The sequence below is a fragment of a genome, unplaced genomic scaffold, assembly GCF_019419815.1.
Source record: "Pyrus x bretschneideri cultivar Hongxiangsu unplaced genomic scaffold, Pyrus_bretschneideri_v1 Contig66, whole genome shotgun sequence".
Lineage (NCBI taxonomy): Eukaryota > Viridiplantae > Streptophyta > Magnoliopsida > Rosales > Rosaceae > Pyrus > Pyrus x bretschneideri.
In genome coordinates this window covers 485919-501090 of record NW_025999805.1, presented here as the reverse complement: position 1 = coordinate 501090, position 15172 = coordinate 485919, and the positions used below count along the sequence as shown (strand labels likewise).

Here is a 15172-nt window from a genome sequence, read left to right as displayed (position 1 = left end):
TTGAACGGCTCTTCGGTAATAGAGTATCTGTGAGTGGACCTTTCTCAAATTGCATGTTTTTATAAAGATATTAGGCTTGCATGCATTTCATATTCCATTATATTTAAATTTACTTATTTGATTTACGTCTGCTCTTTCTTCATAACTTGCATGCATGTTAAAATGGTTTCGTCATCCTCGGGTATCGACCAGCACGTGCCTATCCTAGGTGTTTGGAGGGTAACGAGGTCGAGGCATGTCATACCAAATTTTAAAAAAAGGTGAATTGCTAATTTAGTCCATGAATTATTACCTGAGTGAAAATTGTCCCTAAACTATTTTTTTTTTCTTCTGAAAAATCAGTTATTGAATTATAAAAATCAACCAATTACATTCCTAATATTATATTCAAAGCTACTATATTCAATTTTCCGTCAATTTAGGTCATGTTACTTGCATGTGATACACATTATAGGGTAGATTGGTAATTTTCATAAAGAAATAGTATATGAAGTTAACTTTGGACGGTAAATTAGACGTTAAATTTGTAACCTATATGAAATTTTAAGGGCTTATAGGCAAGAAAATGACGATATTACACTCTAAAGTGTGTCAGGTGACTTAAGTTGAAGAAAAATTGGACAACATAGTTTTGAATATAATAATAGGGATGAAATTAGCAATTTTTAATGAATTTAGGGACTTATTTTACCGAAATTAATTTAAGGACTTAATTTTCACTGAGGTAATAATTCAGAGACTAAATTAACACTTGAACCTAAAAAAAAAAAATAGATATGATAAACACACTATTTTTATTTTTCTACACATCTATGTTTAATTGTGTTACTAATTGTTATCCGTTTGATAGTCAAAAATAAAAGTAATGTGTAAGAGTCGAAAAATAGTTTGGTTAGGGGCTAATCAGGAAAAAAAAAAAGAAAAAAGAAATTTATTTTTGTCTCTGAAGTCTGTGAGACTCTGAACCCAAAAAAGATATATTTTGACAAGGATCAAGATCCTCTCCTAAGCTAAGGGTGAGAATCCTCCTGAGCAAGCTCATCGGGCTATTCAAATTTTATCCAATGGTTACAAAAAGGGAGTTACTCTAAAAGTTATAATAATTGTAATCGTTGAATAAAATTTGAACGGCCCGATAAGCTTGCTTAGGAGGATTCTCACCCTTAACTCATGAGAGGATCCTGATCCTTTTGACAGCATAAGAAAGCAATAACCACATTCACCAAAAAAAAAAAGAAAAAAAAAATAATAACCACAACAAGTGGCACGGTATGCGCTTCCTCGATAAACAAAAAATGTGAGCGGTTTTAGATTCGATGCTTTGAGCTGATGAGCCTGCTTAACTGTGGTTACGAACAGAGTGAAATTTTTATAACCTCTCCGCCCCAAAAAGAGTGCAGAATCATGACGTGGCACCAGTTATCTTTTTAAAAAAAATAAAGATAAAAAAAAAATAATAATAAAATTAAAAAAAATAAAAATAAAAATAAATAAAAAAATAAAAAAAATGAAAAAAAAGGGAGGAAGAAGATAACGATAATATAGATAATTCTGTGGAGGGTTTTAGGGTATATTCTTTGTCTCTCTTCCTCTCTCTAGTAAAATGGTACCTTTCTCTCTCTGCCCCTCCTCCCATTCCTCCTCCTCCTCTCCTTGTCTGAAACTCTTCTCTCAGTCCCAGTTCATCATTACTACTCTCTCCAATCTCTCTGGTCGCAAAAGGAGGTCCGATTCCAGCTGCCGCTTCGTGGTGCTCTCCACCCACTCCAACCCCAAAATTCTCAAGTCCAACCGCCGGTCCCGCTATGGCCAGCCTCTCTCCCCCTACGACCAAGACGACGACGATTGGTTGCTCAATGTGAGTAAATTATTAAGCACCCCATTTGTTTGTTTTTCATTAATTCTAAGCATAATAAGAATGCTGCTGCTGCAGTTATGCTGACTTTTGGGTACTGCCCATTTGTTTGTATAGGTTAATTTGTAGTTTCAAGTTTTTCTTTTCTTTTGGAGTTGTTGGTTTTTCCCTTCATTTGGTTGCTTATTGGACTGATGTTGATACTGGTTTTGTGGGTTTTTTCTTTTTCCCAAGCTTTTTGGGTTCTTGAAAATGTATGCAACAAGCTAAATGTATAATGAAAGACGATGAGCTTGAAAGTATTTCGCATTTCGTCACCCAACATTCGGAAAATTGATTCTTGGGTTGGGATCAATTGTTTATAGTTATATGTGATGTGATAAGCTGTTGGATGAAATATTAGTTTGGTATGACTGTATATATGACACGAGTAGCCTTTTTTTATTTTTTATTTTTTATTTTTTATTTTTGAACATCATCTGCATTTTCTGTGTGGATTGCTTCCCCAGGATGACTTTTCGGAAATTTCAGATTTTGATGTTAGTAGAAAGAGGCCCAAATCTCACAAGGGGTTTTCCAATGGTCATTTGGATGGCAGAAACAGCAAGCGCACTCTAGAGAAGAGTAATAAGGAAGACTACTATTATAGTCCAAGCAAAAAAGGAGAAGTCACTTCCGTGTATGTTCCTCGCAAGGGAAAGGTAGCTTGTGGATTGACATGAAGAGCTTTCAAATTCTATGATCAATTATAGTAGAACATTTGTACACCATTTCATACGAAAGTGCTGGTTTGTTTTATTTGATTGCAGCTAGCAACAAGGAAGGCGATGGAGGATAGATTCCCTCGACTGTCAGAAGAAGTCCAATTGGATGAGAAGTGGTTACCCCTTATTGATTATCTAAGCACATTTGGACTTAAGGAATCACACTTTATTCAAATGTATGAGAGGCATATGCCTTCTCTTCAAATAAATGTGTGCTCAGCAAAGGAAAGGTTGGAATATTTGTTGAGTGTTGGTGTCAAACAGAGAGATGTGAGAAGAATGATTTTGAGGCAGCCACAGATCCTCGAATATACAGTTGAGAACAATTTGAAGTCCCATGTTGCTTTCCTGATGAGTCTGGGTATTCCAAGTTCCAGGGTCGGTCAGATTATTGCTGCTACACCATCCCTCTTCTCCTATAGTGTTGAGAACTCGTTGAAACCAACTGTGAGATACTTAGTTGAAGAGGTTGGGATTAAGGAAAAGGATTTGGGTAAAGTTGTGCAGTTAAGCCCTCAAATTCTGGTTCAGCGGATAGATATATCATGGAATACTCGTCTGCTATTTCTTTCTAAGGAAATAGGAGCAACCAGAGATAGTATAGTGAAGATGGTTAAAAAACATCCGCAGTTCCTCCACTATAGCATTGATGATGGGCTATTGCCCAGGATCAATTTCCTTAGGAGTATTGGGATGTGTAATTCTGACATCTTGAAAGTTTTAACTAGTCTAACACAGGTATGCTTACTTTCCTTTATGCCCATTAGATTATTGTTGCATTCTTTCTATTTGGATGGGATTTATTTATACTTGTGTGACAAGAAACAGTTTTTCTTTCATGTTTATGTGTTTTGGAGTACTATGATTCCTGACTTCCTTTACTGATAACCTGTCAAGTTCCGAAGAAGAAGAAAAATAGCTTTCTTGCTTCTTCCCACTTCACAAGTTAATTTTCTGAATCTTTACCAATGTTCCTTGTGGATTTCTGACATATATCCTTGCAGGTACTATCCCTATCACTGGAGGATAACTTAAAACCGAAGTACAAGTACTTGATAAATGAACTTCATAACGAAGTGCATTCCTTGACCAAATATCCTATGTACCTAAGCTTGTCATTAGACCAGAGAATTCGCCCTCGACATAGGTTCTTGGTTTCTCTGCAGAAAGCTCCTAAGGGGCCATTTCCTCTAAGTTCATTGGTCCCAACTGATGAATGCTTCTGTCAACAATGGGCTGGAACTAGCTTAGATAAATATTTGGCTTTCCGGCAGAGCTTGCTGCTCAAAGAGTGTGCAAAAAATATGAAAGAAAGGGATAACATCCTCCATTAAAGTATGTGTGGGTTACTGACTCGTGTTTGATGAGCCAAGCATCCTCCCTTAGCAACTTCATATGCCTGTAAATTTCAAGGTATGACATTGTTAACAAAGTTTCCATGAAGTTGAGAGCCCCAGCTTATCACGAATCTGGAATAAGAAAGTTTCCAGGTTTTTGACAGTTTTTGGTTTGGGTGGCTAGTTTGTTTCTCGTATAGAGTATATGGGTTGTCGTTGTGCACTCCAGTGCCATTATTTGTTTATACCGGAGCTGCTCCAGTTTTGTGTACAAGGTTACGCTCCAGGTTGAAGCATCTGGATGAGTATTAACTGCTTGGGACGGAAAAGACAAAGACTCTCATCGTGGAGTTCTATACTTTTAAGGTGATTAATATTTATATATACTATTTATTCTTTGAGGAACTTAAGGTAATTTATTTCTAATTGAACAAGAAACGTTAGTTGTTTGAGGAATAATTGGTCTGCCATTTGAATGTTAACATCTTTGATTATCCGTACTGTATTCCTTCACATTAGTAAACAATTGATTTAATACAACATGATGCATCTGTTACATTGTTCTATTTACTGTCCTTTCTCCATTGTTTTATAGATTTTATAGTTTCTAATGATTGACCAACTCATTACAGGTTATAGTGTATTTGTATCATCTCGACGCTCAAGTGGACAAACGAGAAGCTTTACTAAGTGCAATTGATTTAAAACACAAGGGCGCATTCTTGTATGAGCACTTTTTGTACCTACTCTATGCTTCATCCGTCTTCGGTAGGATGACTTTTTGTTACTTGTTCATCCTCAATGAAACCCCGGAAACCAGCACTGCTAGCTTGTAAACCTTTCTTTCTTTCTCTTCTGCCAAACTTTTTGTTTTTATTTATCTGTAATACGCACGTCCAAAGTTTCGATTTATATTGGTAGTATATATGTGGTTTTGTAACCTGACTGCTATAACATTTGTTGAATGTTGATGTGTTTTAAGTTAGAATGTAAAGCTGCCTTTCCAGTCCAAGTTTCATATGTAAAAAACCCGAGATGTATGAATGCCTTTCTGCAGGAAATGTAACTTTGGAGCGGCAGTGTATTGTTTGCTGCTAACTGTTGGTTTATCTGTGCTCTCTCCTTTGTAAGGCCCATTACTTATGTACTTTGTTTGGGCTTTAGATATTCAGTCCAAAGGGCCTTTGTAAGGCCCAGATACCACCCTTAACATTGTCACCACCCCCAACCACTGTTGCGACAATGCCATTCTCGTCACAAGGCCCGTAACCTTAAACCCCAAACCCTAAACCCCAATTCTACTTGGCTCAATCCATTCTCCACGTATGTAGTCATCGTGCTCTGGCGAGGAATTTTTCGAAGTGCCCGATCTTCAAGTCGATTCTCCATGTGTCGTAAAATAAGTGGAGAGATATGAAAAAATATATCATTTTCTTCACTTGTATTATGACATGTGGATTACCATTTGAATACTTATTATTTAGGAAAAATCTCACCTCACTAGCCCCTTCATCCATGGCCTAGCCTTTGGCAGTTGTTTATATCACTCAACCTGTACTTCTTCGTGACAGTAAATTTATATTACAAAAACATTACTACCAATACCGAATTTACTATGTTTTTTTTTCCCTTTACTATTTTAGACATTGGCACCTTACAAGTTTTTAATATTTTTCTTATTTTATTATTATTTTTTTATAGAAAAAAACTCCATTACCAAATTAAACTACCATTCCACATACTTAGATTTTAAAATGCAAATTCCTATTTGTCAAGTCTTTCCAACTTAAAAATCGTTTTCTAAAACTTAACCAGGCAGGCCCCTACTTCTTTTTATATCTTTGTATGGTACAACGGGATTGCTTAGTGTCTATGATATATAAACACCAAATATATATTTCAAGGTATACTGAAAAAATAAATGAAATTATTTTGTCTAACTTAATGGTAGAAGATAGATTGCTCATCAAGAAAACTTATCTATTCCTAATAAAAAAAATCATTCACATTTACTTTCAATATACTTCGATCAAACCAATTCTAATCACCAAACAAGCCCTATAAGTTTAGAAATATAGTATTATTAATAATAGCCTCATTAGGAGGATGATTTCCCAATATTGGAGTTCACAACTTCAAGTCTGTGATTATATTATTAATTTAATTAATTAAGCAATCGAATTATAATTAAATAGTATTCTATGCGAATCTAAAAATGATACAACTGGCCACTTAATACTACGGTCTAATAGTATTCCTCTTCACTTGTAAGTAAGAGGCTTAGGTTCGATTCTCGCCAAAGACGAATTTGAACCACATTATTACTAGCCCATTGTAAGGTTAAGCCCACCCCTTCCCCTTAGTATAAATAATATCGTTTGTTCAAAAAAATAAAATAAAATAATACAACCGAGAACACAACTTGGTTGTCACCTTAACTATAATAAACGTAGGGTTTGTTTGTAAGTGCTTTGAAAATAACTGAAAGCGTTTTTGGTGAAATTAATTTTGGATTCCAAGAAGAAGCACCGAATATGTGCTTCTTGCAAGAATCACTTAAAGTGCTTTGTCAAGATCCAATTGAAGTTTCAAAACATTTTTACCAACCCTTTTAGTTATTTTAAAAGCACTTCCAAACAAACCTGTAGTAAATTTTTTACTAACTACTCATTTGATTAGCCTAAATTGCCTTCCCATCGATTTGTTGAACCTAATAGCACTTCCAAAAGAGCCCGTAGTAGATTTTTTACTAACTACTCGTTTGATTAGCCTAAATTGACGTCCCATCGGTTTGTTGAACCTAAATTATCACATCCCAGCCCGAATCCCCACCACATTTCGGACTCGACTCCATCGTAGCACAATATTGTCCGCTTTGGGCCCTAACCACGCCCTCACAGTTTTGTTTCTGGGAACTCACACGAGAACTTCCCAATGGGTCATCCATCCTAGGATTGCTCTCGCGCGAACTCGCTTAACTTCGGAGTTCCAATGAACTCCGAAACCAATGAGCTCCCAAAAGGCCTCATGCTAGGTAGAGATGGGAATATACATATAAGGCTTCCAGGATCCTCACCCTTGGGCGATGTGGGATGTTACAATCCACCCCCCTTAGGGGCCCGACGTCCTCGTCGGCACACATCCGGCCAAGGATTGGTTCTAATACGAATTTGTCACATCCTGGGCTCGACTCCACTGTAGCACAATATTGTTCGCTTTGGGCCCCGACCATGCCCTCACAGTTTTGTTTTTGGGAACTCACACGAGAACTTCCCAATGGGTCACCCATTCTGGGATTGCTCTCGCGCGAACTCGCTTAACTTCAGAGTTCCAATGAACTCCGAAACCAATGAGCTCCCAAAAGGCCTCATGCTAGGTAGAGATGAGAATATACATATAAGGCTTCCAGGATCCTCACCCTTGGGCGATGTGGGATGTTACAATCCATCCCCCTTAGGGGCCCGACGTCCTCGTCGGCACACATCCGGCCAAGGATTGGTTCTAATACCAATTTGTCACATCCTGGGCTTGACTCCACTGTAGCACAATATTGTCTGCTTTGGGCCCCGACCACGCCCTCACGATTTTGTTTCTGGGAACTCACACGAGAACTTCCCAATGGGTCATCCATCCTGGGATTGCTCTTGTGCGAACTCATTTAACTTTGGAGTTCAAATGAACTCCGAAGCCAGTGAGCCCCCAAAAGGCCTCATGCTAGGTATAGATGGGAATATATATATAAGGCTTCCAGGATCCTCACCCCTGGGCGATGTGGGATGTTACATAAATACTGAATAACATACAGCAGTTTGCTTTCTTACATCACAAGCTTTTGGTTGGCTGTAACCCTAGAATTATATGACCTCTAACTCATGATCTCACAGTTGGCTTCCATATAATATTTACCCTTTTTTGAAACCGTTTACTTAAATTTTTTTACAAAAAAAAAAAAATAGATATAGTATTTTATTGGTCAACACATACAAATATAGAGATGTCAATTGAGCATATTGTTCTTGTGACCAGGAAATTGATCTAGAGTTAAGTTTTACGGACACACAAATTGAATGAGACCACATAAAGTCATCGCAAAGGAGCAGTTGAAAATAAACAAACGAAATGTAACTATGAAGACTACTTTATTAACGGAAAACAAGTAAATAAGATTGCCGAAACGATTAACTTGTTCTCATACTAAACTACAAGCCATATTTATAGAGAGCAAAAAAAACCCTAATTTGGATGGGATAATGCCCAATCCCAAACAATAAAAATGAACCTAAATATTATTATTTTTCAATAGAAACGAGATTAATCGTTTAAAGACTAGAACACATAACTCAATACTCACAAAAAATACATCCAGCCATCACAAAAGCGAGAATACAATTTAAGGATTTTAATAATACAACCTTATTGCATTGGCATTTGGTTGTGAAGTCCTCCAACGTAATTGTATTAACGAAACTTGCGGGCATTTGATCCAGTCTGTGGGCAGAAGCTTGCACGTTATCGATTCCAGGGTCGGTTTGCTTATTCAGATCATAGAAGACCCTCAATATAATTTTGTGAATGTCAATTTCGGAAAACTAAATTTAGCAGTGAAAGGAAGAGACAGTGAATGAAACAAAGGACACTGCAGGTTTGTCCTTTCTATATCTTTGCTTTCAGCATTTTTATTACTAGTTATAGATATTTTGAGATTTTTATTTAAATAATACACGAATTTTTTTAGTTATCACTCTTATTTAATGATGTTTGTTGTCCTCGATGTGTTAACAGAAATGCAGATTCAATCTAATAACTAGAAATAAAAAAATAAAAAAAATAAAAAAACAGTTAAGAATGCAGTAGTCTTGCTCGATATTCATTTGTGGATGTTGGTTTTTGTGAAACTTGGAAAAAAAGACGTTCTTACTTGTCACCGCGTGTATAAATGATCAAGTAAATCAATGATGAGGGAAAAATTGTGCCATGTCTAGGTGAGTTCTACTCCACTAGGCATTACTTTGGGAAAAATCAAATGAAACTTTTCTTAAGAACAATCAATAACGTGCACGATGTACACATGTTAAATGTAAGCCAGAGGATATGGATTAGCCACATTCAAATGACTGAAAAAATAACATTCACAAGAACTTAACTTTGAAAGTTAATTGTAAATCTAACAGAAAAGCACCAAGAGGAAAACATCACACAACCCATTGATGATCTTGCAGGCATTGACAATAAAGCACTACTATAAGTTACATTTAACATTTCCTCCTTATATTTCCTTGACCAGTGGACAAAAACCACCAAAAACAGAAAAATCACCACCCTAGCTATAAACAACTCCCACTCAAATATATGAGTTTAAGAAATAAGTTTAATTAGATTCGAATGATTTTGACGTATAATTTTGCGTGGGTAATGTTAAGGAGACCAAACTTTTGAACCAAATTGTGGAAATCAAATGACTTGATTGTTGATGATTGGATTATTAATTAAATGTCAATTAATGTGCATATTTTTTATTGATGACATATCATTTGGTTTAAAAATTTATATTCATTTTGCAAAGGAGGAATGTTAAGTAGATCAATTTTTTAAACCAAATTTGTAAACCATGTGATATATCACTAATGAAAAATAAGTACACTAATCAATACTTAAATAATAATCCACAACCTCACTTATACAATTTATAAAATTCAGTTTAAATAATTAATCTCTCTAACATTTTCCCCGAAGAGGCCTATGATTTGATCATTCCATTGGCTGTGTAACTCTGTTGAAACCATAAAACACATCAACAGAGATTTTTTTTTTATCATGTATTATAAAACGCACAGTAATCACAAATAAAAAGAAAATTATGATCACATATATATTAAAAGAATTATTACTTTTGAATTTTGAGATAAAACTCTAATTAGACAAAAATACATAAACGAATACACCATGTTTTTCGACATTAGAAGAACATTTATCTTGAAAAAAAGTGTTGATGATCCCAAGGTGTGGAAGTCTCAAAGACCGCGCTCTCTCCAAACCAAGCAATGTCATGTGGTAAGATACTGCAGTTTCATCTTCCCAATTAACACATTCAAATAAAAGTACAATTTGTTAAAGGACAACGCAATCTTCGCCTAAAATACAGAAAAATGAAAAATATATGCAAACCTTGAATTCATGGAAATTAATTGAAATTAAAAGCACACTTCCACTCTTTGTTTTGTTCTATGCAGCAATTATAAATGAGGAGCTTCAAGTTCAACGAGAGCATAAAAAATAATAAAAATAAAACATTTCAGCAGCAATAAAATGATTAATTAATAAATATAACTACCCACTTCGATTGAAATTATACAGTTGGTATATTTTCTAGCTGACATATGGTTCAAGGTAATTTCATTTTTGCTCAATGTGACACAGATTTTAACAAATTTAAAACCTTCTGAAACGGTGAAATATTCTAAGATCCTTTGTTCAACTAAAAGACTAAAATATTACATCAGACACTTACAAATATCAGTTTCAAGCCTTATTTCTGTGACTTGACACTAAGAAACTGTAAATCTTTCTTGCATATACTTCTACGTATCGAGGAATTCTTCTTTACTATGTCCGTCAACCCGTGTGTGATAGGGAGGAATGTCATCTAATGTTTCTTCTGTAGGCAGCATGCACTTGCAGGACACTTTGCCAAAAAGTTGATGAAGCCAAAGAAAACGAAAGAAGGTTATGTTGTCAAACAAAATATGTCACATTTGAACCGTTACCTAACTCTATAATCTTCGCGTTGCTGAAACTATATGAGTGTTCAAATGCCACTAGCTATCGGGTTGCAAACGGGCTATCCGGGAGATTAAGCCCTTGACTGCCACAAAAATGAAGGGAAAATGAAGCAACAACACCCCCTTGTCAGAAAACCAATACAAACACGAACAATCATTGACAGATGATAGATAGAACAATGCGAAGATTTAAAACCTATTTAAAACCTTCCATCGGAAGAAGAAAATTAACTCATCAAACATGATATACCTATCATGGTCAGTGTAATTGGTATCTGTATGCTTGGGTTTATCATCACTTGTAGACCCACTGTTTAGAGCATACAACAGATTATTGAAACATTCTGCAGACGGGAAGTTGAAATTATCTGCATGCACTACAACAATAAGAAATATACCAAGAAGAAAGAAAAAGATGGAGTACTAAATTAAAATGGTAAAAGAAGAAAAATGGCTTGCAGACAACTTAAAGACTTGAAATGAATTACAAACCTTCTGATACTTTTAGCCCATCCATGAAGTAACTAGATTGCGGCTGACTGGCCACAGGCTTTTGCACAAAACGCAGCTCTGTCAGCCTCCTCCTCTCAATTTCAAGTGCATATTCTTGTTCCTCCAAAAGCTTCTTCCTTAACAATCTAGAGTTATCACTGCTTCTTGACACTAAAACAATTTGTGCATTAGCAAAAATAAGTACTCCGTCACCAATTGAACAAAATACGCAATTAATTTGATAAAAGAATAAAATAAAATAAAAGCAAACAACCAAATATCGCAAAAAAATCTAAAAGAATTTATTGTCACCATATCTAAGGTCGGTATAAACATAAACCTATATTGTTTTAACGATTTGAGAAAGTTCAGGTGCTACTCACTCGAATAGAACTCGGATTCCATGTCCGTATAGTGTGGAGAATAATATGCTGTAGGTTCCATTCTCTCTTGGTACTTTCTGCACAAAGCAAAGACATGTGAAATTGAAAAAGAGGGTCATTAACACGGAAGAGGAAAAAAGGCCTTCCAGCATCATTTTAACTGAAGCTAAGATCTTAGAGGCAAGAAAAGTATTTGCACTAATGCAGGCTATTTCACAAGTAGAGAATTAAAGACAGCTTTACCAACTGTATTGAAGAATTCTACGAACTGTTGGATATATATGGAGTGAAAAATCTTATCACAATTTTGGTTATACAAAATCTCATGGAGGTTTTCATATTACAGTTTCCACTGATTACTTTGAGAAGTTTGACTTAGGATGTACAAATCTAAACATAACAATAGGAAAATTTACCTATCAACAAGCTTTGATTTTTCCCTATAAGGCTTCACGAGAACACGAGCCCCACAAACATAATGCGGATTTCCCTTTGCCAAAATTGTTTTCACAGTGTCGGCATGGACAAAGGTTACAAACCCGAACATCCTTTTCTGTTGGCATGGAATTCTTACATCTTCAACAGGACCAAAAGTGCTGCAAAGAAAACCAGCAAAATGAGAAAACTTTTGAACCCTGAAAATATATACCTAAAGAAGCCTGAAATCCTTGTTTCAAAGAGAAATCCAAAAATTAGACTAACTTGAAGTAGTTTGAGACTTCATCTTCACTGAAAGTGCTCTCGGATGGAAACGTTAGATAAATTTGTCGCGAACCGCTAACAATAGGACCAGGACCACCTTTCTCATTCTGATTTTCCATGTATTTTGCAGAGTCTTCCGACAAAATTACAGCATGCTGCCCATGAGGCCTGTAAGTAACACAAAGGCACTGGTTATGTACCAATATCTGAAAGACTATCAGTCAATCAATCACAAAACACTGAAAAGGGGCCAAATTTTGCACCTGTCAATCAGCCGAATACTGTTTCCAAGTCGAGCGAGAAGCCTTGTCAAACTGTAACCAGCCTTGCCATGTCTCTGGCTTTCAGTTAGGTAGCCTTCTGCCTGAAGAGATTTTCCATATCTCTCATAATACATCATTGGCAGAGAAGCAATTGAAATAGGAATCCCTCTTCTTAATCGAAGAAGCTCGGTGATTTCCCACTCCAACTTCTCAAGAGACCCCGGTGACAAAACATGATCATCATTAAGGCCATCATTTCCATAGAAGCTATCAGAATTCACTTGTCCATGGTAATACCTACAGCTACTTCCATGCTTACAAAAGCCCTTATTGAAATAGTGACATATCTTAACTGGAAAATCACCGAGGCTTGAAATCCTTCTACCATTTCTAGCACTTAAGCTGCACATTTCAGCATCCCTGTAAAAGCAATCGTTAGAGAATCCTAAAATCCCAGAATTAACTGATTCCATTTGATCCTCCAAACTCAAAAACTGAGCCTGGTTTTGCAGCACAGCAATAGAGTCAGGGCAACCCAATGGCATAAAATCCGGGCTGTGCCTATCAATTAGTTGCCGATCCCAAAATGAAGTTGGGACTTGAAAAGCTGCCGGAGATGAGAAATGCCTAGACGAAATAGGTGAATATGGTGTGAAAGCACCTGTTGTCCGGTTCAAGGAAGGTGAAAGTGGGGATGACACTGATTTGGTAGCCAACTGCTGAAGTTCAGCCTTGGCTGTCAGTATCACTTGGTGAATCAAGTGTTCCGGAGCCATAGCCAACCGAGCCATGTCCTGCTCGCCATCGTCTTGTAAAAGAAGAAAGCCAATAATCTTCGTAGCATTTTCGGGTTCTAGTTTCTGGATTCTATTGTAAACAGCGGTTGTGGACACAGAAAAATCCATCATAAATCTATTCACTGCCAAAGAATATACATATTGCAAAGTTCAACTCTCAGAAAAAATGCCCAAAAACACCGGAAATTCATAACCAAGAAAACAAAAGCATAAACCAAGAGAAAACATGTGATATATAGAACATTACCCTTCAATGGGGCTAATAAAAGAAAATCAATGCTCTCAATATACCAGTGATGTACGGACAGAAATATGACTAAAATACAGAACCTAAACCCTAGTATTTGTGAAGAAATACTAAAAATCTAACAGCACTAGGTCAAAGATTCAGTGAACCAAAGATTTTGAGGTTTCTTTCTTTTCTGTCGATTTTTCCTCCTTTTTCTTTGCATCCATAAAAGGAAAATATAATAAATTAAAATAAAATAATTTCCAATACAACAATAGAAAAGCTGTAAAGATTATGAGAACAGAGCAGAGCCAGAAATGGACATTTCTCCAAATCTGCATAAATATGATTTAAATAAAAATAACATGCTTAATTATTGTAATTTCCATATTTACTCCCAGGGAACAACCAAAACCATAAACAAAGAGAATATTTGGAAATATTCAACTTACCTTGCAGAAAAGATTGCACTTGCACAGCATATATAATGTGTCTTCAAGCACAGAAACTATTGGAACCAAAAATCGTTTCCCTTTTTTGGAAAAAATTACATTACGCCAACCAACAATATTCTTGACAGTAAAATGACATGGTGCAACTTTTAAACATAAAAAGTCTCAGAAGTTGAATTCTTTTCCAACTCAAAAACCCAGTTAAAAATAATCGAAAACAAAACTAGAAGTTATCATGATAATTAAGAGGGGATTTAAAAAAAAAAAGAGTTGATTTATTTGATAAACCGATAAGCAAAACACATATTTGTCTTTATCAAAACAACAAAAACATTATTTGTACTATAAAATCATTGTGAAAACCCTAAAAATTCAAAGCTTAGAATATTTTTTTTCTGCAAGAACGGAATCAACAGAGTGAATAAATAACGTGGATGCAAAAATACTCACCAATTCATTCAGTCCAACTGCAGCAAAAACTAGTCAGAGGCTCAGAAGGAGCACAAAAATCAAACGAGTCTATATTTAGTACTACTTTCTCGTATACCTATTTTGTCACTGAACTTATCCAAAAATATAAATAATGTCTCATTTCAAAATCATATATGTACTGACAAAAATGATGCTTTAAAGCGCACATTTTGAGAGTTCAAATAAAAAAGGATAACTTTAATTAAAATTAATATTTATCATAATCTAGAGATTGTGCACACTAGATTGTTTACACTTTTTGTGAATAGATTTTAAAAAGCTCACAGGTGGATATTCTATAATCACAAAAAAATAGGCAACAAATTTTCCACGATTTTCGAATCTGTTCATAACTGTTTTCAAAGTTTGAAACTATTCCAAACCCCATAAATATAAGCAATGATTCGGCCATGCATTCTCATATCAGGTTAATTTAAATGTATTTTTAAAATAATTGAAATTTTTTTTTGATAAAAAAAAATCTGCAAAATACATTTCGTAATAAAATATAAATAAATGTTTAAAATACACTTGAAGTACCTCTCATTATTTATATTTAAAAATGAAAAGTGCTTCAAGTGTTTTTTATAATCACAAAAATTTTCTATAAAAACATTTTAAGTCATTTTAAAAACAATGCAAACGAGT

At 35.3% G+C, this 15172-nt stretch overlaps 2 protein-coding genes across 4 annotated transcripts; one reads left to right on the top strand and one right to left on the bottom strand.

Moving 5' to 3' along the window:
- The first annotated feature begins 1312 nt into the window (after window positions 1-1312).
- Window positions 1313-4968, top strand: LOC103938495 (transcription termination factor MTERF9, chloroplastic). The gene is made up of 5 exons (XM_009348496.3): window positions 1313-1858; window positions 2365-2556; window positions 2665-3357; window positions 3624-4322; window positions 4589-4968. Exons 1-4 carry the CDS (start codon window positions 1604-1606, stop codon window positions 3951-3953), a joined length of 1470 nt encoding a protein of 489 aa, XP_009346771.2. The 5' UTR covers window positions 1313-1603; the 3' UTR covers window positions 3954-4322; window positions 4589-4968.
- A 5316-nt stretch (window positions 4969-10284) lies between these two features.
- Window positions 10285-14621, bottom strand: LOC103938494 (zinc finger CCCH domain-containing protein 18-like). 3 transcript variants are annotated; one of them, XM_018645268.2, is made up of 8 exons: window positions 14504-14621; window positions 12576-13494; window positions 12313-12480; window positions 12027-12206; window positions 11611-11687; window positions 11228-11398; window positions 10986-11103; window positions 10285-10818 (listed from the first exon to the last, which is right to left on the bottom strand). In XM_018645268.2, the coding sequence occupies exons 2-8, from the start codon at window positions 13481-13483 to the stop codon at window positions 10776-10778; spliced, it is 1665 nt and encodes a 554-aa protein (XP_018500784.2). In that variant the 5' UTR covers window positions 13484-13494; window positions 14504-14621; the 3' UTR covers window positions 10285-10775. The 3 variants fall into 3 exon arrangements, with proteins under 3 accessions (XP_018500784.2, XP_048429311.1, XP_018500785.2); XM_048573354.1 differs by lacking the exon at window positions 14504-14621 and having other exon boundaries at window positions 10986-11079; window positions 12576-14485; XM_018645269.2 differs by lacking the exon at window positions 14504-14621 and having other exon boundaries at window positions 12576-14483.
- Window positions 14622-15172: the final 551 nt, after the last annotated feature.

What these genes read in the sequence shown, in the direction of transcription:
- LOC103938494 (XM_018645268.2), bottom strand. Translation starts at nt 13,483, where the DNA reads ATGATGGATTTTTCTGTGTCCACAACCGCTGTTTACAATAGAATCCAG. An exon ending in GAAGTCTCAAACTACTTCAA is followed by an intron (nt 12,207 to 12,312) that starts GTTAGTCTAATT and finishes TTTTCTTTGCAG; the next exon opens with CACTTTTGGTCCTGTTGAAG. An exon ending in TGGGCTAAAAGTATCAGAAG is followed by an intron (nt 11,104 to 11,227) that starts GTTTGTAATTCA and finishes TAGTGCATGCAG; the next exon opens with ATAATTTCAACTTCCCGTCT.
- LOC103938495 (XM_009348496.3), top strand. Translation starts at nt 1,604, where the DNA reads ATGGTACCTTTCTCTCTCTGCCCCTCCTCCCATTCCTCCTCCTCCTCT. An exon ending in ATGTTCCTCGCAAGGGAAAG is followed by an intron (nt 2,557 to 2,664) that starts GTAGCTTGTGGA and finishes ATTTGATTGCAG; the next exon opens with CTAGCAACAAGGAAGGCGAT. An exon ending in TTTTAACTAGTCTAACACAG is followed by an intron (nt 3,358 to 3,623) that starts GTATGCTTACTT and finishes ATATCCTTGCAG; the next exon opens with GTACTATCCCTATCACTGGA.